Genomic DNA, 23,330 nt, shown 5'->3' with positions numbered 1-23,330 from the left:
CCTAACTGTGCAGTTTTGGTTGATAATCGTGCATGGCATGCCTACAAACCAAAATAATATAAAATATTTTTAAACAATGATTTTAAAGATTTAATTGTCTACAAGAAGTTCTAAGACATACCATAGCGACCTCTAACCCTCCACCCAAAGCAAGTCCGTCAATAGCAGCAACAGCAGGCTTTCTAGCAGCTGGACGACATAACTAACAATTAATTACTTTCCCAAAACTATCCTTTTCACTCGCTTTTCAAGAGAGTTGGAAGATGAGAGTAAGAATTAAAGAAATTGAGCTGAAATGTACCTTCAAAAATATCAGTGATTACATCAATGGAAATGTAGCCAGGCCGTGGTTCCTAAGCTAAAAGATCATTTAAAAGATGTCAACAAAAGTGTCTAGACTAAATTATGAGACAATGACAATGGGACACAGAGAAATGTAAACCCACCTTTTCCACCTTGCAGTCCAAAATTGTGTCAAAAATTTTTATGGGTATTCATTCAAAGAAAATAGGTATTCATTCAAAGAAAACTCCAAAATTGTGTCAAAAATTTCGAACCATAATTCGTATCAACGATATCTCATATTCATTAAAATTAACTTTGCCACTATTTAAATTACTTAATTTCATGTCAAATATTTACTAATTAGAGTGGATGAAAGTTGAATCAAGACTTTACGTTAAAAGTAATTCACAGTTTAAAATTTTATAAAAATTTACGTAAAACACATTTAAAGCCACGTGTAATGCTCGATATATATGTTTCAAGAAAAAAGAAAGTAGAGGGGAGGCTGAGCTTAGTTTATCCAACAACATTTCCATCCAAGTTTAGTCACGATCACAACAATAAAAAAGCACCTCCAATCACCATAACACCCTCTTCATTGACAGACATTGTATTGATAAGTCTTCTGCTGAGAACTGAGCACAAAAGATACACAATATTGGAATATCAATTATTTTGATTATCTGATGTACTGCTCCAGTCTAAAGGAAATGATACAAAGTTGATAATTACAAAAGCACGAAAATAGGTTCTTATGTAGAATCAAAGGGAAATTATCTAAAAGAACTACACCACACGAGTAAAAAATTTATTGAAAGAAACTAATATGACCAAGATATCGGAAGGAAAGATCAGAGGGAGAAAAGGATACGGTTGGTCCATTAAAATGAGCAAACGGTGTTATCATGCCCAGAGAGTTCATGGATTGTACTAGCCCTAGAAGAAAAATCTCGTATCAACCATACTATCATTTATTTCGTGTCACGCTATTCTAGGAAGAAGAAACATGCTCCTACAATTATCATAAATAAATGATACTTCAATTTTCAGGAGCAGAAAACTCAAAGATAACGATTGTTATCAAAGGGCAAAAACGATGGAACCTATATATGGCCCGCTTCGACAGACCAAAATGGAATTCATTCATATTGAATAATTTTAAAAATAAGTACCTTGATTGTACAATCTGCTGAATCAGTACAAAACCACATGTTACTTGGATCAAATGCAACGGTCCTTACCACCCAAAGTGACCACTTATGACCTATACACCGAAAGACAAGTGTTGATTTTTATGGGCACAAAGTGGCAAAATATCCCATGCAAGATACACATAATAATTCATATGAGATGTTAAATCATAAATGAGAGAATAATAAAGTCAACAGAAAGAGACATAAAAACGGCCAGAAAGAGACATAAAAGCGGCTCACGGATTAACTGGTACAAATAAAAATAAGAAAAATACCACCAAGTATCAGCGCCATAGACATACCTCCAAAACCTGGAATTAAACCAAGCTGAAGTTCAGGTAATCCTAACTGTGCAGTTTTGGTTGATAATCGTGCATGGCATGCCTACAAACCAAAATAATATAAAATATTTTTAAACAATGATTTTAAAGATTTAATTGTCTACAAGAAGTTCTAAGACATACCATAGCGACCTCTAACCCTCCACCCAAAGCAAGTCCGTCAATAGCAGCAACAGCAGGGCACTGTATACTTCAACAGCAACAGCAAGTCCCTCTACGATAAGCAAGTGAATGGGGCCGGTGCGTGGCGAACGGAAGGGTGAATCAAGCCATTTCTCGCCTCAACCCCCTAACATAATAATGAAAGAGGGGTACGGGGGTAATTTCCACCTGACTGTGATAGCCCTCTCGATACCGCTCCGTGGGCTTCCTCAGACTGACGGCCGATTTCCCGTCGCCTTAGCCTCTTCCCAGTGCGCGAAGCCCCAACGAGGAAGATGTTAGTGCTTTCTCATTGGGTCAATAATCCAAATCCCTCTTTTTTTTCTGTAAGGAGAGGGTCAAAGAATTTGATTGAGACTGTAAGGAGAGGGGCGAAGAGACTCGACCATAGGGAGAGGGGCGAGCCTAGGGAAAAAGATAAGAAAAGGCTCAGCCTTCTCTTGCTTTCCCAACCTCTTCCTTCTAAAGGCTGCCCTCTCTCGGCTGGATCTTGGTCCAGCCTACTACGAGGATCCCGTATCCAGCAACCCAACCTAAAAAAAGGGCATAAAAAAGCCTTATCTAGGTTGGAACTATGAAGCTGACCTTATTATTCAAAGGGTAAAGGGCTTTTGAAGCAGGTGCGCAGGTGAAAAGAATATTGACAGCAGCTCGACCAAGAAAGGGAAAAGAAAGAGGAAGCCCACGTAGCGGAACAAGAGAAAGAGTATGAAAGAGAGTTGAATGATCTCTGAATTCGATCTTTCCTTCCTTTTAGCTGCTCTTCTTATTTCTTGAGAGGTGCGAAGCTGCTTTACTTACAGGAGAGGAGCGCACTTCTCTTTTCCCTTTACTAGACTAGTGGGGGGGTCCCGTGGTTCCTATACCGCCGCCTTTCCTGGTCCTTTTCTTTTAGTGCTTCGACCCGAAGCAATAGCTTAACGCTAGTTCAGTGGATAAGATGGCTGCGCTCCAGCTCACTCAAGAATGGGACGGCAATGGTCCGCCGGCAAGCTCGTTCTGATCTTGGATGCAGTACACTGGAATCCTGAAGCACCACCACGAACGCTACCGCGCGCGTGAACCTGCGGTGCGGTAAGGCACCACCCAGTTGTGCCAGCAGCCAACTCCGGCGTGTCAGCTTAGTTATCCTCATCAAGCCACTTACTGAATGTCTAGCTTCCCAACAGGTAGACGGTTCCTTTTCCCCCAGATCAATGAAGAAGGGAGAAGTCAGTTGATTCGGAAGAATCACCGAAAGCGAAGCGCTATGCCGGGGCGGGGGGACGGGAGAAAAACGGCTCCGAAGAAAGCTATTTTGGTTCCCAATGTTTCTCCACGCCCAACGAGATGCGTCAACCTCGGGATGCTTTACTCCTAACCCCACAAGGTTCCGAGACGGAGCTTAACCTGAGTCTCGGTTAAGAACGGCGATGATCTACGTTTCACACGGCACACGATTCCATGGATAGTTTCATTCGAGATCGTGATGGAGGACATAGCTTACGATCATCGGCTTTGATCATCCCACTAGGCATTTGATTAGGACATTGCACAATGATCCGAACACTTTGTCGCATCTCCTCGATACGGATACAGTAACGATCATAGCGATCTCCTCTGGTACCTACTGGTACGTCAGGATCCAATTGGTCATGAACATCGTAAGGTGCTGCTCTTCGCAAATCCCAGCATACCCCTGGTTGGGATGGGTAGGCCCACCACTTCACTTTCACTTAGGCCCGGGCCAAGTCAGTGGGGGACCCTGTCGGGCTCCTTCCCCCCCCAAAAAAAAGAAACTGTACGTGAGAGTTTCCCTTCATACAGCTCTAATCATTCTCAGATGCCCCGAGAGGCATCCTTTCCTTCTTTCTTGGGTTGGTTCACGCGCATTCTAGGATAGGCCGCAACAGCAGGGAATCACAAACAAGGGTCAGACACTTAGCTACATCCGCACGCAAAAGGAATGTGGTTCTGCTTGAGGCTTTCTTTCTTTTCATGTCTCATGCATTCAAAAAGGGAATAAGGAAAGACCTGAATGAAAGTGAAGAGCCCTCGACTCCCAGAAAGACATGAAGACGAACGATGTTGGGAGAATTGAATTTTGATGCTAAAAAAACCAGTCCGAAGGACGCCTATTTTTTGGACTTGATTTATGGGGTGGATAAAAAGAGAAAATTCTGAGCTCTTTGCGCCTTCGCAGTATCCTTTGCACCTACTCCGATCATTCTTTGAGCCTCCTACGGTCCTCTCTTTCTAGGTCAATCTTTCTTTGGGTTAATCTGGATAGTCCTTCGGACCAGTTCTTCCCGCTGAACTTTGAATTGATCCTGAACGCATATTTCATTGCGCCTCAGTCGCAGTCCGGAGGACCTGTGACGCATCTGGACCTTTCTTTTTAGTTCTTTGCTTTCTTGCATTGAGCCTGATTTTTGTTCTTCGCTTCGCAATATTCTTTGCGCCTTATAATTCAATGTAGATGTGTTAAGCTTGATAAAGTCAGAAGGCGCAAACTCAAATTTCATTCAGCCTTTCTTTTTTCATTCATAAAGAAAAAAATAGGGATTGGAAAGGAAAGCCTAGGAGAAAAGGCAATTCATTCATGGACCTACTACATCCTCTCTCATTTGCGAGACACATGAATTTCTCAAGTGTGAGTCAGACTTCCAGTTTCATTCTCATTAGTTCTCTCTTTCCCAAGGCAAAAGGCTGATTTCTCTTTTGACTGGGATTCTAATCACAAGCGCTGCGCCTATGGCTCTTCCTCCTATGCTTTCTTCTAGTGCTGCGCCTATGGCTCTTCCTCCTATGCTTTCTTTCTGTCTCGCTTCGCCTATTTTTTGGTCCGTCCTCCGGCTCCATAAGACAGGGATATTGTAGGAGGCGCGAAGCGAAGCGACTTCCAGGTGCGAAGGCGTCACAGGTCCGGAGGACCCGTCTGTCCTTCGGACAGTCCGAAGGTGAAAAGAATATTGAATGGATGAGGCTGAATGAAATTTGAGTGAAAGATTAGACTTTAAATGGACACCAAATTCCTAAAGTGGGGCGCAGTTGCGCAAAGCAAGCCCATTACACGAGAAGAACCCTAAAGTTTTTGGGACGACTTTTGGATAGGCTCGCTTCTCCGCTTTGATCTAGGAAAAAGCCCAGTCAGCCACCAACTCGGTGCAGGTCACGTGACCTACAGCTCGGCCTTCGCTTTTTGAGGCTTCCTCTACCCACATCTCTATGTGCCCGCAGCACTTCCATATGGAGAAAGATAGGCTTACCATGTTCCATCAATAGCACCTAACCTATGCCGATTTTGGCGGACCGTGCTCCACCCCGGTGAACTTATGCGGTGGAGACGTACCCAGAGGCCAGAGGCGAATCCGTTCACGGTCCGTAGGACCAAGACCATTCTCAGGTGGGTGGCCCGCCCCGCCTAGAACAGTCATCTTTGACTGGGCTTACACACATTCGCTCACTTACGCTGTCCCCCTCAGCTTACCCTAGCCCCGGGCCTTTTGCTCTTCTAACGTAAGCTCCAAGGCTTCACACCAAGTCTTCACTGACATAATATGCATGCTTAAGTAGGGTCAGGCAGAACCCTTGTTGCCTGATGGGAACTTCCCCCATATTGCTATCAATGTCTTCATGTCGCACGACCTCTTAACATTACACCACTGAATCCCCAATCCTTTGCTTGCTGTGCAGTGACAGTACCAATATCCACTAATCGTTGTTTCCAGATACGGTTGCCGATTGACATCTCTTCTAATTCGTCGATACGAGAAGCAAATTGTTGTGTGAAGGAATCAATATCTCGACATAAGCCAAGAGGCAGATCTTGTGCCACTCCACCTGGTCGTATGAAACTGGCATGCATCCTGGCTCCCGAGACTCTTTCATAGAATTCAAATAATTTCTCCCGCTCCTCAAAAGCCCACAGGAACGGAGTTGATGCTCCCACATCCATAGCATGAGTAGTTAAAGCAAGTGAATGATTTGAAATTCGAGTGATTTCACGGAATAAGACTCGTATATATTGAGCTCGTAATGGTACCTCGCAATTCAAAAGTCTCTCTACAGCTGAAGAATGAGCGTGTTCTTGGGCCATCGTAGAAACATAGATAGGGTCGACGACGGAACGAAGAACTCACTTTCCTACAGCTTTTTCGTACACGTTCACTTGCATCACATACACAAGTGCTCTCTGAACCGTGCAATAAGGTCACCCATAACACGGCTCTCCCACTTAAGTTACCCCAGGCCATGCTATTCAATGAGATTGGAAAAATCAATGGCAGCGTAACGTAAGAAAAGGTATTTCAAGCTGGTCGCCTTTGGAAGCCTGAGCCGGTAAGCAAAGCGCGACTTCCCAGGATAGTCGAACTGATTTATGGTAGGCTTTCTCAAATTCTTTGAGCCTCTCTCTATTTATTTATGTTTATGGATGGGCGAAGGAGTCCTTTATCAAGCTTAACTGAGCCTTTATGACTGCCTATTTCTCAAATTCTATGATCCTCTTGAGTCTGTAAAATCGCAATATTCTTTGTCAATCAAATTCTTTGATCCTTGCGACTGAGTAGGCGAGTGTCCAGGTGGTCAAAGCCCTCAATAATAAGGGATAGCTATGACTTTGAAAACCACTTTTCACCTTCCATATTAACCTCTTTGAGCCTTGGACTGATTTATGGAACTTGAATCCTCGATCATTCATGCAATTCCTTCTTTAGGCTTTCTCTTTCCGACTACTTCTAAAAGAAGGCACCCAATAAAGAAGAAAAAGGTCTTGTCATCGAGATCGACCTCTTTCCCGAGGCATTGGAAATCCAGACCGGCTCAGAGAATGGCGCAATTTAGCCCTTCGTTTCGCCAACAAAGAAGTCAGAATCTTTCCCATTCCTTCTTTGCCGAGCCGCCTCTCTTCGCCATTCGAAGTACTACCTCTGCCTCGCAATATTCTTTGCACCTCCTTTGAAATTCAATAAAGAAAAAAGAAATAGCACTGAGTCTGTGATTTTGCCGGCCGGCCCCGGGGAGTTTACTCGACCCATTCTCCAGTCTCCCGCACAGAAAAAGTCAGTGTGCGACTCCGTATGAGGACCTCTTTCCCTTCTGCCCACTCTCCGTTCATACGGTTCTCAAAGCAGAGGAGGAAGGGTGGGCTGCAGGTACCACGAGCCCTCTGTCCCACACATCTATCCAGAAGCAAGTGTAGTTCACCGGTTCCACCGAATGCTCCTATCTCTCGGCAAAGATCGTGTGAGTGTGCAGTTATGCTTCGGATGCTTCGCCATAGAATAGATCAACCCAGTTCCCCTTCTTTTCCGGTGCACTCGCTTTATATCTCCGACACACAAGGAAGGACGCGGTGGGAAGAAAGCAGCCCTAGCCTCTGTCCGACCGATCATTCCGCTGGCATCTTGCATTCACGCCTCCGTTTGACTGCCGCTCGGGATGTAGTTGTAGATACGTTAGTCTTAGTGGGTCGTTGGCTCCACCTCTTATCTCCTTCTACGACATGCTGTTGTCGTCGCCATATGGAATATGTAACTTAGTCATCTCTGCCTCGCTGCGGGTCAGCACCTCCGAAAGAAAGGGAGGACTTCATTCAGTGACTCCGCGATCGCCCTCTGAACGATCAGAATAAGGTAAAGCTTGAAGATAAGTTTTGTACTCTATTAATTTCTCAGTCCCTCTAGTCGGGTGGGCGCCGGTCTTTCGACCAGATCCCCCTAAAAACCGTACGTGCGGGTCTCCCCGCATGCGGCTCACGCCATTCGAGGTGGCCCAGCCCAGCATGAATTCGCAAATCAATCCTGTAGTTCAATATTGAGACTGCTTGACCTCGGAAGCTAATTCGCGTGTAGGCAGCGCTCTCTCTCGTACCCTTTCAAAGAGATCTATTCATTGAATGGACTTTCTTATCTTTTATAGGAAAGACAAGTCAAGAGGATCAAAGAATTTGAGAAATAGTGGTCCGGTCCGTCCGGAGGACTCAAGGATTCCGCTAAAGTTTACCGAAGGTGAAAAGAATATTGAATGAATGAGATTAGGCGCAAAGAATATTGCAGAATATGAATTCCATTAGAACGCTCCTTTTTAGAGTCCTTCGGACGTCCTCAGGCGCAGAAAGCTAAGCTAATATGGATATAAAGAACGACTAAGGACGGAGGACGGGTGCAAAGAATTAAAGGCTCGGCTTTCTATTAAGGAACAATGAACATCCATAAATAGCGGGAAGAACTGGTCCGAGGATTTATCCGTAGGACTCTAAAACGGAGGACCCAAAGAAAGATTAGACATTCACTCTTTTTCCAAGAATTGATGCACTTCCATAAAGATCTTTCGACCAGACATAACCTTGAATGAGGCCTTTGAAAATAGGGGAAAAGCCTTCCATTTCCGTCAAATGACCCGGCCTCCCCTGGCTCTTCCACCGTCCGGGCTCCCTTTCCCGCCTATGCTATGCTCCCCCCGGCGCAGGCCTACCACGCTTCGCGCCTGCGGCGTTTTCGCCAGACGGTCTTTGCCAGTAGTGCCATCCTCCCCGCTGGCTGTATGGGCAGGTTGCCCCTCGCTGCTGCCTGATCTTAGGCTATGGATTATAGGAACGAACAAATGTAGTTGAATGAGACAGCAGGCGGGTTACACGTTCCACTGTGCCGAGATGTGAGGTGCAGGTGGTGATGATCACCCCGGGGTATGCGCGGGAGCCCTTGACAGGCACTCCAGGACCCGCCAACGCTCATTCAAACCCTAGGCTTTTTTCTTGGAGGTCCTCCATTCATCCGACCAGAGGTGTGGATAACGAGGCCACCTTCACAACCTTCTCCCTTCTGTCCCTATGTTGTAGTAAGGTAGGGCGGTTCGCTTGAGTAGAAAAACCGCCCTTAGCCCGGTGCTCATGACGCGCTACGGAACCTCCACCGTGTCGAGGGACCAAGCAGGGCATAGCTAGCGGCATAGGAGCCGACTCGGCGTCAGCGGCTTCGTGCCGCACTGGAGTAATCCAATATGGGGTTCCGCACGTTCCACCACTTCTCCGTTCATTTCCAATACTGATCGTGAAACACCATGAGCAGCAGGATGTTGAGGTCCGGAATTCGAAGTGAAATTTTTAATTTGCCTGTTCCTAGTCGTCATGGGAAAGAAAGGAAGAAAGAAGAAAGAGATTATTCCCTCTGAGCTTGTCCAGTACTACCAGTACTCAAAATGCATCTCCTTCGCCCGCGCGCGATAGCTCTACCAGGCGTGGCGCTGGCGTGCAAGCGAAGCGCTATTGGCGGCAATAAATAGCTCACTGAGCGATGATTGATGAAGTCCCTACCTCTTTGATTTTATTTGGGCATTTGTCTCGCAATATTCTTTGCGCCTCTCTTGTTCCAGAGAAAAGGATCATGGCGCCCCAGAACCGTGACATCCAGCAGCAGCATGTCTCTTGCATGCGAGAGACAACTATGCCAGCCTCATTCTCGGCTCAGTTATGAAAGAAAGCGCAGACTCCGATCATTCTTTGAACCTTTGTCAACTCATCTGGAGCTTTGATTTTAGGAGTGGGAATTGAACCGCTTATTTAAGCTATTTAACAGCTTTTTTTCGGAATAATACTTTCAGAATAAGACTAACTAAGGCGCAAAGTTCGGTTAATTACGGAAAGTCCTCCGGACTACGGATAAATCCTGCGGACTGCGGACTCCGGACCTTGGACCTTTCTTTGATGGTCCTCCGGACGGCTCTTTTCATGATCGGAGCAAAGAATATTGCGGAAAAGAAGAAAGGAGTGCAAGTCATTCATTCTATTAAAAATTAGGAGTCCCTCAATGAACAAGGGGATAGGCGAACCTTTTCCTTTAACCGCTCCGTCGGCCTCTTACTAGTAGGTTCTGCAGAAGGAGGCATAAAAAAAGAATATGATCCTCTTTAGATATTATGTCATTTTTAGAGGAAGAATGAAAGGCGCAAAGAATATATAGAAGAAGGCTGATTACGAGTCCCAACCCCTTATATAAAGGCGTAGGAAAGAGGACAACTCACTCGGTCAAGGGCTAAGAATCGTTTTTTCCTTCTTCTTCTTTCTCGGCCAATCGCTTCCTTGGCCGGCCGGAAGGAAGACTAAGAGGAAGAATATGGAATTAAGGCTTTCCCCCCAACCCCTCGGGGGAGTCAGAGGAAGAGGAAGAGGATTAGTGTGCCTATCGGCTTCAGGGGTATCGGACCCGCATACCCTATTCTCCTTTCCCGGATAAAGAAGGAAAAGGCAAAGCCGATACCGAGCCACTATTAGTCCCTCTCGGCCCCTCGGATGTAGGTATCTAGAGGTCTAGATTCTCCTCTTTCCCTGGGTCTTCTCATTCCCCGGCCCTATACTAATCCCTATACTAAGAAGGGCAATTTCCCAGATAAAGAAGGCAAAGGCGATACCGATCCGAAGGATCTTAAGGCTAAGAATCGCTTGCTTTGTCTTAGAATCGGACTGAAATTCTTCTTTTCTTTGTCTTTGTCGGCGAATCGGCCGGCGATTACGTGCTTCGGCCCTTTTAGGAATAAGGAGTCCTGATTATCCTGTCCCTGGGATCTAGTCCCTATTTCCCTCTCCTCCAAGGGGAATGGAATCAAGGCCTAGGATTAGGAGTCCCGACCCCTTATATAAAGGCGTAGGAAAGCGGAGCGGAAACACGCCCATTTTGCGAATTCTTTTTGGGCTGCTCTCAATACAAAGACAATCTTCTGCTTCTTAGAGGCGGTTTCCTCTTACAGAACTCAAGAGCTTTCCCCAAAAGAAAGAAATCCCATTGATTTTCTCGATTTCTCGATTATCGTAAGTAAGCACTGAGCATTCGACTGCCCTCAATTTAGTTGTCGCGCTAAACTTGTACCGAAGCAATACTCCTCATTGCAGTACCCGAGGATGGCATCTAAGGAATCCACCCAGAAGGCCGGTCTCAGGGAGTTTGAGTCCCACTGGGATGGGTGTCACGAGGCTCTGACCATCTCAGAGATAATCGAAAAGGTGGAGTCTAGGGGTCTGAACTTTTGGGCCCACTCGCTGGATCCGGGGATGGCATGAGAAAGGAAGATCAAGCGGGAGGTACAGGTTTTGAAGCGACTGGGGGGTCAATTCCAACCTTCGGGCCTGGGGCAAACTTTCGGCCCTTTCAGGTAAGTGGTAGGCCTTAGGCCGCTTACTTAAAAGGGAGGTTATGTCATCGTGTCCAAAAAGGGGTTAGGGAGGGGCAGCGCCCTCCCGGTTTACCGTTCAGTTAGATAGAAGAAGGCACTGCCTGTGTGACCAGCTAGCATACTCAGATATGGATGTTTGGGCCCATACTAAGACGAACTAGCGACTACCCACGACCGTGCAAAACGAATACATACGGCCAGAGAGCATGCTATCGAATGCGTCCCCACTCCGCGGTGCCCAATTATAAGGGGTCCAGATGACTATCCATATTAACCCAGAGAATGGACGAAGATTTCATAACTTTTTAGCACCGCTATAATGGCGCAATCGGACCTAGTTCGGTTGAATGGTCGCATTCGATGGCATGGGATCGGTGGGCCAAGATACTCCAAGTGGAATAAGCAAGGTCTTGGTCTGAAGGCTAGCCGGTTCCTGAGAGTAGGCGACATGTGTGTAGCGCTAGCTGAAAGAAGAGGGTAAGGAACCCACATAAGGAGGTCATACGAGAGGTGCGATAAGGGTCGGGGGGTGGTCCCTGAAAAGAGTTGCTCTCTCTCAGCGTCAACAATAGCTATATCCATACCGGAAAAAGAAGTAAGCCGAGTGGACTAGGACCAATAATCAGAATCAAGGCCCTTACCAGGAGGGAAAATCCTACGGCTGAAGCAATTTGGCCCTCTGTCTGAAAAAGAGAATTCCACAATCAAATTTCGCAACCGTAAGCCAGAGTAAACATCATCATCATCATCATCATCATCATCATTGTTAACAATGTATATATAAACGATAGATGAAAAAGGAGGGAAAATGAGAGCCGTGCCTGATAAAAGGAGATTGGCGGCTTCCAAGATGAGGATCTTGATTCGTTCTGAAAACTGAAATCTCACAAGAAATTTGTGAGGTGTTGGTAATGGCCATTAACCGGTGAGCAAGAGAGGAGTTTGACATCTATGAAATGCGTTAGTGACATTTCAGAGGAGAAGATGGAGAAAAACAATAGAAAATAACCTGACAGCTCATTTTCTGATAATTGACTTTTGCATCTTGTCGACTGCCTCAACAGCCGTTGACTTTTCGTGGGTTGATTCATACTTTTGAATGTTATAGAGGAGCTCTTTCTAAAGTTGCTAATCGACTGTCCATTTGGTTCTTGTAGTCTTTGAGAAGAACTAACCAATAGTTAAAGAATATGTATAAAATGTCAAAGAAATGAGTTTCAACATGTTTAAAAACACTTACAAAGTAGTTCAAACCACGCATTCAATATTTGAAATTAAATTATTTAAGTTTTGGGGTTATGGCCTATGGGTATGGTGGCATGACGTGTGCTGGACTGCATTAGAAGCATAAACTCAATGGCTAAGTGGCTAACGATGATCTGTTGCTTCAGGGAGATGTTCTCAATAACAGCCTGTTACAAGCATACCAAATTGACATGAACGATTGCTACTTTTTGTGGGTGAAGTAAGATGTGGGACTTACCTCAATCACCATATCCACATCTTTGAAACTTTCATAATCAAGGACACCCTTGAGTAGGGAAATGGTTCTTTCAAATTTTTCTGGAGTCATTGTCCCCTTGCGGACTCGGCTTTGTAGATTGGCTAACATGTTTACAATGACAGGTCAAACACAAGCCAGATAGAATATAACAAGAATACAATCAACAGTAGTAAATTCCAGGCTTACCTTTGACTCTGCCAAGCCCGGCCTCCAAAAATTTTTCATTTACTTCTTTAAGAATCACAGGATAGTTGCTAAGAATCAATGCTGTAGCTATCCCAGATCCCATTAATCCCCACCAATAACAGCAACTTTATTAATACGTCTCGGTGTCAACCCAAGATCAGAAACTCCAGGTACCTGTCATATTTTGAAAAAAAAAGAAGAAATATCAACATAAGAGAAAAGACTAACCTCGTAATGTATTAACAGTGGATGTTGTTTTTTCTATATCCTGAACTTCAGGTTCTGAAATAAAGATTATTTTAAGCGATCATTTATTTTTCAGTAAATCTTCATCGCACACCTTTGTTGTTCCACGCTGAGCAAAAAAAACATGAATCAAGCTTTTACTGGTATCAGCATGCAGTAGTACTTGAAAATCTTCAATCTCCTGCCATAAGCATAAAAAAGAAATTCAGGAAGGTTATTTCATGCTTGGATCTTTCTTTTACTTGAGAAAAAATAGCTGCCTTAGAAATACAACCTTCTGAAGTCCAGCACGGGGACCTGAGACTACACCCGTTTCAACAACATCAATGCAAACCAGTGGGTGCTTGAGATTTGGAGCCTGTTTCCGTACTTGAGCCCTGGCAAATTTAAATATTTCCCTAGCATCAGCAAGAGACTCTAACTTGTTGGTCTTGTGAAGACTGATAATCCATGGTTTTCTCCTCTCTGAGATATCCAGAGCCCATTTGCGAGCAGCACTGATCAACTCTTCACGAGGGACTATGGCGTCCACGAGTCCCAGTGAAAAGGCTTCTTCTCCTTTGACTGGCTTGGATGTCTGTTCAAGTGTAGCAAGTTTGGATAAGTTGAGAGAGACAGGTACAGAAATAAGCAAAAGATATGAATGACCATTGAAGCTATTCTACAGCAAGGTGTCAAAAATCAATCACCAGCATCATTTCTAAAGCCTTTGGAAGACCAACCAGACGAGGAAGTCGCTGTGTTCCTGAACAAAAAAGAAGCTTGAGATTAGAACACCAAAAGAAAAATCTTAGAAGTTTTCAAAACAGTGGGTTTCTGTTGTTTTCATTATATAATAGACAAATTCATTTCAGCCAATTCAAATACTAGGTTATTGCTAAAAAATCTATATTATCCATCCTCTAAAAATAAGGAATTACATCGTATGCTATCCTATCAAAGGCCCAAGATCCAAATATCAATCCACGAGGGATCCAACTGATAACATAAACTGTTATTTGTTAATAACTTAATCAATTATTTCCAATGTTAAGAGCTTAAGTAGATTGGTGAGATCACAACTGCCCACAGCTTAAAGTAAAGTTCAGTTGGGTGCATATCATTACAGCGGCTCACAGGATTAACTGGTACAAATAAAAATAAGAAAAATACCACCAAGTATCAGCGCCATAGACATACCTCCAAAACCTGGAATTAAACCAAGCTGAAGTTCAGGTAATCCTAACTGTGCAGTTTTGGTTGATAATCGTGCATGGCATGCCTACAAACCAAAATAATATAAAATATTTTTAAACAATGATTTTAAAGATTTAATTGTCTACAAGAAGTTCTAAGACATACCATAGCGACCTCTAACCCTCCACCCAAAGCAAGTCCGTCAATAGCAGCAACAGCAGGCTTTCTAGCAGCTGGACGACATAACTAACAATTAATTACTTTCCCAAAACTATCCTTTTCACTCGCTTTTCAAGAGAGTTGGAAGATGAGAGTAAGAATTAAAGAAATTGAGCTGAAATGTACCTTCAAAAATATCAGTGATTACATCAATGGAAATGTAGCCAGGCCGTGGTTCCTAAGCTAAAAGATCATTTAAAAGATGTCAACAAAAGTGTCTAGACTAAATTATGAGACAATGACAATGGGACACAGAGAAATGTAAACCCACCTTTTCCACCTTGCAGTCCAAAATTGTGTCAAAATTTTTATGGGTATTCATTCAAAGAAAATAGGTATTCATTCAAAGAAAACTCCAAAATTGTGTCAAAAATTTCGAACCATAATTCGTATCAACGATATCTCATATTCATTAAAATTAACTTTGCCACTATTTAAATTACTTAATTTCATGTCAAATATTTACTAATTAGAGTGGATGAAAGTTGAATCAAGACTTTACGTTAAAAGTAATTCACAGTTTAAAATTTTATAAAAATTTACGTAAAACACATTTAAAGCCACGTGTAATGCTCGATATATATGTTTCAAGAAAAAAGAAAGTAGAGGGGAGGCTGAGCTTAGTTTATCCAACAACATTTCCATCCAAGTTTAGTCACGATCACAACAATAAAAAAGCACCTCCAATCACCATAACACCCTCTTCATTGACAGACATTGTATTGATAAGTCTTCTGCTGAGAACTGAGCACAAAAGATACACAATATTGGAATATCAATTATTTTGATTATCTGATGTACTGCTCCAGTCTAAAGGAAATGATACAAAGTTGATAATTACAAAAGCACGAAAATAGGTTCTTATGTAGAATCAAAGGGAAATTATCTAAAAGAACTACACCACACGAGTAAAAAATTTATTGAAAGAAACTAATATGACCAAGATATCGGAAGGAAAGATCAGAGGGAGAAAAGGATACGGTTGGTCCATTAAAATGAGCAAACGGTGTTATCATGCCCAGAGAGTTCATGGATTGTACTAGCCCTAGAAGAAAAATCTCGTATCAACCATACTATCATTTATTTCGTGTCACGCTATTCTAGGAAGAAGAAACATGCTCCTACAATTATCATAAATAAATGATACTTCAATTTTCAGGAGCAGAAAACTCAAAGATAACGATTGTTATCAAAGGGCAAAAACGATGGAACCTATATATGGCCCGCTTCGACAGACCAAAATGGAATTCATTCATATTGAATAATTTTAAAAATAAGTACCTTGATTGTACAATCTGCTGAATCAGTACAAAACCACATGTTACTTGGATCAAATGCAACGGTCCTTACCACCCAAAGTGACCACTTATGACCTATACACCGAAAGACAAGTGTTGATTTTTATGGGCACAAAGTGGCAAAATATCCCATGCAAGATACACATAATAATTCATATGAGATGTTAAATCATAAATGAGAGAATAATAAAGTCAACAGAAAGAGACATAAAAACGGCCAGAAAGAGACATAAAAGCGGCTCACGGATTAACTGGTACAAATAAAAATAAGAAAAATACCACCAAGTATCAGCGCCATAGACATACCTCCAAAACCTGGAATTAAACCAAGCTGAAGTTCAGGTAATCCTAACTGTGCAGTTTTGGTTGATAATCGTGCATGGCATGCCTACAAACCAAAATAATATAAAATATTTTTAAACAATGATTTTAAAGATTTAATTGTCTACAAGAAGTTCTAAGACATACCATAGCGACCTCTAACCCTCCACCCAAAGCAAGTCCGTCAATAGCAGCAACAGCAGGGCACTGTATACTTCAACAGCAACAGCAAGTCCCTCTACGATAAGCAAGTGAATGGGGCCGGTGCGTGGCGAACGGAAGGGTGAATCAAGCCATTTCTCGCCTCAACCCCCTAACATAATAATGAAAGAGGGGTACGGGGGTAATTTCCACCTGACTGTGATAGCCCTCTCGATACCGCTCCGTGGGCTTCCTCAGACTGACGGCCGATTTCCCGTCGCCTTAGCGTCTTCCCAGTGCGCGAAGCCCCAACGAGGAAGATGTTAGTGCTTTCTCATTGGGTCAATAATCCAAATCCTCTTTTTTTTCTGTAAGGAGAGGGTCAAAGAATTTGATTGAGACTGTAAGGAGAGGGGCGAAGAGACTCGACCATAGGGAGAGGGGCGAGCCTAGGGAAAAAGATAAGAAAAGGCTCAGCCTTCTCTTGCTTTCCCAACCTCTTCCTTCTAAAGGCTGCCCTCTCTCGGCTGGATCTTGGTCCAGCCTACTACGAGGATCCCGTATCCAGCAACCCAACCTAAAAAAAGGGCATAAAAAAGCCTTATCTAGGTTGGAACTATGAAGCTGACCTTATTATTCAAAGGGTAAAGGGCTTTTGAAGCAGGTGCGCAGGTGAAAAGAATATTGACAGCAGCTCGACCAAAAGAAAAGAAAGAGAAGCCCACGTAGCGGAACAAGAGAAAGAGTATGAAAGAGAGTTGAATGATCTCTGAATTCGATCTTTCCTTCCTTTTAGCTGCTCTTCTTATTTCTTGAGAGGTGCGAAGCTGCTTTACTTACAGGAGAGGAGCGCACTTCTCTTTTCCCTTTACTAGACTAGTGGGGGGGTCCCGTGGTTCCTATACCGCCGCCTTTCCTGGTCCTTTTCTTTTAGTGCTTCGACCCGAAGCAATAGCTTAACGCTAGTTCAGTGGATAAGATGGCTGCGCTCCAGCTCACTCAAGAATGGGACGGCAATGGTCCGCCGGCAAGCTCGTTCTGATCTTGGATGCAGTACACTGGAATCCTGAAGCACCACCACGAACGCTACCGCGCGTGAACCTGCGGTGCGGTAAGGCACCACCCAGTTGTGCCAGCAGCCAACTCCGGCGTGTCAGCTTAGTTATCCTCATCAAGCCACTTACTGAATGTCTAGCTTCCCAACAGGTAGACGGTTCCTTTTCCCCCAGATCAATGAAGAAGGGAGAAGTCAGTTGATTCGGAAGAATCACCGAAAGCGAAGCGCTATGCCGGGGCGGGGGGACGGGAGAAGAAACGGCTCCGAAGAAAGCTATTTTGGTTCGTTTCTCCACGCCCAACGAGATGCGTCAACCTCGGGATGCTTTACTCCTAACCCCACAAGGTTCCGAGACGGAGCTTAACCTGAGTCTCGGTTAAGAACGGCGATGATCTACGTTTCACACGGCACACGATTCCATGGATAGTTTCATTCGAGATCGTGATGGAGGACATAGCTTACGATCATCGGCTTTGATCATCCCACTAGGCATTTGATTAGGACATTGCACAATGATCCGAACACTTTGTCGCATCTCCTCGATACGGATACAGTAACGATCATAGCGATCTCCTCTGGTACCTACTGGTACGTCAGGATCCAATTGGTCATGAACATCGTAAGGTGCTGCTCTTCGCAAATCCCAGCATACCCCTGGTTGGGATGGGTAGGCCCACCACTTCACTTTCACTTAGGCCCGGGCCAAGTCAGTGGGGGACCCTGTCGGGCTCCTTCCCCCCCCAAAAAAAAGAAACTGTACGTGAGAGTTTCCCTTCATACAGCTCTAATCATTCTCAGATGCCCCGAGAGGCATCCTTTCCTTCTTTCTTGGGTTGGTTCACGCGCATTCTAGGATAGGCCGCAACAGCAGGGAATCACAAACAAGGGTCAGACACTTAGCTACATCCGCACGCAAAAGGAATGTGGTTCTGCTTGAGGCTTTCTTTCTTTTCATGTCTCATGCATTCAAAAAGGGAATAAGGAAAGACCTGAATGAAAGTGAAGAGCCCTCGACTCCCAGAAAGACATGAAGACGAACGATGTTGGGAGAATTGAATTTTGATGCTAAAAAAACTAGTCCGAAGGACGCCTATTTTTTGGACTTGATTTATGGGGTGGATAAAAAGAGAAAATTCTGAGCTCTTTGCGCCTTCGCAGTATCCTTTGCACCTACTCCGATCATTCTTTGAGCCTCCTACGGTCCTCTCTTTCTAGGTCAATCTTTCTTTGGGTTAATCTGGATAGTCCTTCGGACCAGTTCTTCCCGCTGAACTTTGAATTGATCCTGAACGCATATTTCATTGCGCCTCAGTCGCAGTCCGGAGGACCTGTGACGCATCTGGACCTTTCTTTTTAGTTCTTTGCTTTCTTGCATTGAGCCTGATTTTTGTTCTTCGCTTCGCAATATTCTTTGCGCCTTATAATTCAATGTAGATGTGTTAAGCTTGATAAAGTCAGAAGGCGCAAACTCAAATTTCATTCAGCCTTTCTTTTTTCATTCATAAAGAAAAAAATAGGGATTGGAAAGGAAAGCCTAGGAGAAAAGGCAATTCATTCATGGACCTACTACATCCTCTCTCATTTGCGAGACACATGAATTTCTCAAGTGTGAGTCAGACTTCCAGTTTCATTCTCATTAGTTCTCTCTTTCCCAAGGCAAAAGGCTGATTTCTCTTTTGACTGGGATTCTAATCACAAGCGCTGCGCCTATGGCTCTTCCTCCTATGCTTTCTTCTAGCTGCTGCGCCTATGGCTCTTCCTCCTATGCTTTCTTTCTGTCTCGCTTCGCCTATTTTTTGGTCCGTCCTCCGGCTCCATAAGACAGGGATATTGTAGGAGGCGCGAAGCGAAGCGACTTCCAGGTGCGAAGGCGTCACAGGTCCGGAGGACCCGTCTGTCCTTCGGACAGTCCGAAGGTGAAAAGAATATTGAATGGATGAGGCTGAATGAAATTTGAGTGAAAGATTAGACTTTAAATGGACACCAAATTCCTAAAGTGGGGCGCAGTTGCGCAAAGCAAGCCCATTACACGAGAAGAACCCTAAAGTTTTTGGGATCGACTTTTGGATAGGCTCGCTTCTCCGCTTTGATCTAGGAAAAAGCCCAGTCAGCCACCAACTCGGTGCAGGTCACGTGACCTACAGCTCGGCCTTCGCTTTTTGAGGCTTCCTCTACCCACATCTCTATGTGCCCGCAGCACTTCCATATGGAGAAAGATAGGCTTACCATGTTCCATCAATAGCACCTAACCTATGCCGATTTTGGCGGACCGTGCTCCACCCCGGTGAACTTATGCGGTGGAGACGTACCCAGAGGCCAGAGGCGAATCCGTTCACGGTCCGTAGGACCAAGACCATTCTCAGGTGGGTGGCCCGCCCGCCTAGAACAGTCATCTTTGACTGGGCTTACACACATTCGCTCACTTACGCTGTCCCCCCTCAGCTTACCCTAGCCCCGGGCCTTTTGCTCTTCTAACGTAAGCTCCAAGGCTTCACACCAAGTCTTCACTGACATAATATGCATGCTTAAGTAGGGTCAGGCAGAACCCTTGTTGCCTGATGGGAACTTCCCCCATATTGCTATCAATGTCTTCATGTCGCACGACCTCTTAACATTACACCACTGAATCCCCAATCCTTTGCTTGCTGTGCAGTGACAGTACCAATATCCACTAATCGTTGTTTCCAGATACGGTTGCCGATTGACATCTCTTCTAATTCGTCGATACGAGAAGCAAATTGTTGTGTGAAGGAATCAATATCTCGACATAAGCCAAGAGGCAGATCTTGTGCCACTCCACCTGGTCGTATGAAACTGGCATGCATCCTGGCTCCCGAGACTCTTTCATAGAATTCAAATAATTTCTCCCGCTCCTCAAAAGCCCACAGGAACGGAGTTGATGCTCCCACATCCATAGCATGAGTAGTTAAAGCAAGTGAATGATTTGAAATTCGAGTGATTTCACGGAATAAGACTCGTATATATTGAGCTCGTAATGGTACCTCGCAATTCAAAAGTCTCTCTACAGCTGAAGAATGAGCGTGTTCTTGGGCCATCGTAGAAACATAGATAGGGTCGACGACGGAACGAAGAACTCACTTTCCTACAGCTTTTTCGTACACGTTCACTTGCATCACATACACAAGTGCTCTCTGAACCGTGCAATAAGGTCACCCATAACACGGCTCTCCCACTTAAGTTACCCCAGGCCATGCTATTCAATGAGATTGGAAAAATCAATGGCAGCGTAACGTAAGAAAAGGTATTTCAAGCTGGTCGCCTTTGGAAGCCTGAGCCGGTAAGCAAAGCGCGACTTCCCAGGATAGTCGAACTGATTTATGGTAGGCTTTCTCAAATTCTTTGAGCCTCTCTCTATTTATTTATGTTTATGGATGGGCGAAGGAGTCCTTTATCAAGCTTAACTGAGCCTTTATGACTGCCTATTTCTCAAATTCTATGATCCTCTTGAGTCTGTAAAATCGCAATATTCTTTGTCAATCAAATTCTTTGATCCTTGCGACTGAGTAGGCGAGTGTCCAGGTGGTCAAAGCCCTCAATAATAAGGGATAGCTCTGACTTTGAAAACCACTTTTCACCTTCCATATTAACCTCTTTGAGCCTTGGACTGATTTATGGAACTTGAATCCTCGATCATTCATGCAATTCCTTCTTTAGGCTTTCTCTTTCCGACTACTTCTAAAAGAAGGCACCCAATAAAGAAGAAAAAGGTCTTGTCATCGAGATCGACCTCTTTCCCGAGGCATTGGAAATCCAGACCGGCTCAGAGAATGGCGCAATTTAGCCCTTCGTTTCGCCAACAAAGAAGTCAGAATCTTTCCCATTCCTTCTTTGCCGAGCCGCCTCTCTTCGCCATTCGAAGTACTACCTCTGCCTCGCAATATTCTTTGCACCTCCTTTGAAATTCAATAAAGAAAAAAGAAATAGCACTGAGTCTGTGATTTTGCCGGCGGCCCCGGGGGAGTTTACTCGACCCATTCTCCAGTCTCCCGCACAGAAAAAGTCAGTGTGCGACTCCGTATGAGGACCTCTTTCCCTTCTGCCCACTCTCCGTTCATACGGTTCTCAAAGCAGAGGAGGAAGGGTGGGCTGCAGGTACCACGAGCCCTCTGTCCCACACATCTATCCAGAAGCAAGTGTAGTTCACCGGTTCCACCGAATGCTCCTATCTCTCGGCAAAGATCGTGTGAGTGTGCAGTTATGCTTCGGATGCTTCGCCATAGAATAGATCAACCCAGTTCCCCTTCTTTTCCGGTGCACTCGCTTTATATCTCCGACACACAAGGAAGGACGCGGTGGGAAGAAAGCAGCCCTAGCCTCTGTCCGACCGATCATTCCGCTGGCATCTTGCATTCACGCCTCCGTTTGACTGCCGCTCGGGATGTAGTTGTAGATACGTTAGTCTTAGTGGGTCGTTGGCTCCACCTCTTATCTCCTTCTACGACATGCTGTTGTCGTCGCCATATGGAATATGTAACTTAGTCATCTCTGCCTCGCTGCGGGTCAGCACCTCCGAAAGAAAGGGAGGACTTCATTCAGTGACTCCGCGATCGCCCTCTGAACGATCAGAATAAGGTAAAGCTTGAAGATAAGTTTTGTACTCTATTAATTTCTCAGTCCCTCTAGTCGGGTGGGCGCCGGTCTTTCGACCAGATCCCCCTAAAAACCGTACGTGCGGGTCTCCCCGCATGCGGCTCACGCCATTCGAGGTGGCCCAGCCCAGCATGAATTCGCAAATCAATCCTGTAGTTCAATATTGAGACTGCTTGACCTCGGAAGCTAATTCGCGTGTAGGCAGCGCTCTCTCTCGTACCCTTTCAAAGAGATCTATTCATTGAATGGACTTTCTTATCTTTTATAGGAAAGACAAGTCAAGAGGATCAAAGAATTTGAGAAATAGTGGTCCGGTCCGTCCGGAGGACTCAAGGATTCCGCTAAAGTTTACCGAAGGTGAAAAGAATATTGAATGAATGAGATTAGGCGCAAAGAATATTGCAGAATATGAATTCCATTAGAACGCTCCTTTTTAGAGTCCTTCGGACGTCCTCAGGCGCAGAAAGCTAAGCTAATATGGATATAAAGAACGACTAAGGACGGAGGACGGGTGCAAAGAATTAAAGGCTCGGCTTTCTATTAAGGATCAATGAACATCCATAAATAGCGGGAAGAACTGGTCCGGAGGATTTATCCGTAGGACTCTAAAACGGAGGACCCAAAGAAAGATTAGACATTCACTCTTTTTCCAAGAATTGATGCACTTCCATAAAGATCTTTCGACCAGACATAACCTTGAATGAGGCCTTTGAAAATAGGGGAAAAGCCTTCCATTTCCGTCAAATGACCCGGCCTCCCCTGGCTCTTCCACCGTCCGGGCTCCCTTTCCCGCCTATGCTATGCTCCCCCCCGGCGCAGGCCTACCACGCTTCGCGCCTGCGGCGTTTTCGCCAGACGGTCTTTGCCAGTAGTGCCATCCTCCCCGCTGGCTGTATGGGCAGGTTGCCCCTCGCTGCTGCCTGATCTTAGGCTATGGATTATAGGAACGAACAAATGTAGTTGAATGAGACAGCAGGCGGGTTACACGTTCCACTGTGCCGAGATGTGAGGTGCAGGTGGTGATGATCACCCCGGGGTATGCGCGGGAGCCCTTGACAGGCACTCCAGGACCCGCCAACGCTCATTCAAACCCTAGGCTTTTTTCTTGGAGGTCCTCCATTCATCCGACCAGAGGTGTGGATAACGAGGCCACCTTCACAACCTTCTCCCTTCTGTCCCTATGTTGTAGTAAGGTAGGGCGGTTCGCTTGAGTAGAAAAACCGCCCCTTAGCCCGGTGCTCATGACGCGCTACGGAACCTCCACCGTGTCGAGGGACCAAGCAGGGCATAGCTAGCGGCATAGGAGCCGACTCGGCGTCAGCGGCTTCGTGCCGCACTGGAGTAATCCAATATGGGGTTCCGCACGTTCCACCACTTCTCCGTTCATTTCCAATACTGATCGTGAAACACCATGAGCAGCAGGATGTTGAGGTCCGGAATTCG

At 44.9% G+C, this 23,330-nt stretch overlaps 1 protein-coding gene and 3 pseudogenes across 1 annotated transcript; 2 read left to right on the top strand and 2 right to left on the bottom strand.

The window, feature by feature from the left end:
* Window positions 1–628: 628 nt before the first annotated feature.
* Window positions 629–14,781, bottom strand: LOC116404502 (annotated as a pseudogene).
* Window positions 6,792–8,085, top strand: LOC116404503 (annotated as a pseudogene).
* A 159-nt stretch (window positions 14,782–14,940) lies between the features above and the next one.
* Window positions 14,941–16,925, bottom strand: LOC116404445 (fatty acid oxidation complex subunit alpha-like). Its single transcript, XM_031886832.1, has 4 exons — window positions 16,226–16,925; window positions 16,064–16,145; window positions 15,741–15,832; window positions 14,941–15,203 (listed from the first exon to the last, which is right to left on the bottom strand). The coding sequence occupies exons 1-4, from the start codon at window positions 16,226–16,228 to the stop codon at window positions 15,147–15,149; spliced, it is 234 nt and encodes a 77-aa protein (XP_031742692.1). The 5' UTR covers window positions 16,229–16,925; the 3' UTR covers window positions 14,941–15,146.
* A 4,139-nt stretch (window positions 16,926–21,064) lies between these two features.
* On the top strand, window positions 21,065–23,287 carry LOC116404501 (annotated as a pseudogene).
* Window positions 23,288–23,330: the final 43 nt, after the last annotated feature.

This window comes from Cucumis sativus, chromosome 6 (genome assembly GCF_000004075.3).
Source record: "Cucumis sativus cultivar 9930 chromosome 6, Cucumber_9930_V3, whole genome shotgun sequence".
Taxonomy (NCBI): Eukaryota; Viridiplantae; Streptophyta; class Magnoliopsida; order Cucurbitales; family Cucurbitaceae; genus Cucumis; species Cucumis sativus.
This window is presented reverse-complemented; position numbering and strand designations above follow the sequence as displayed.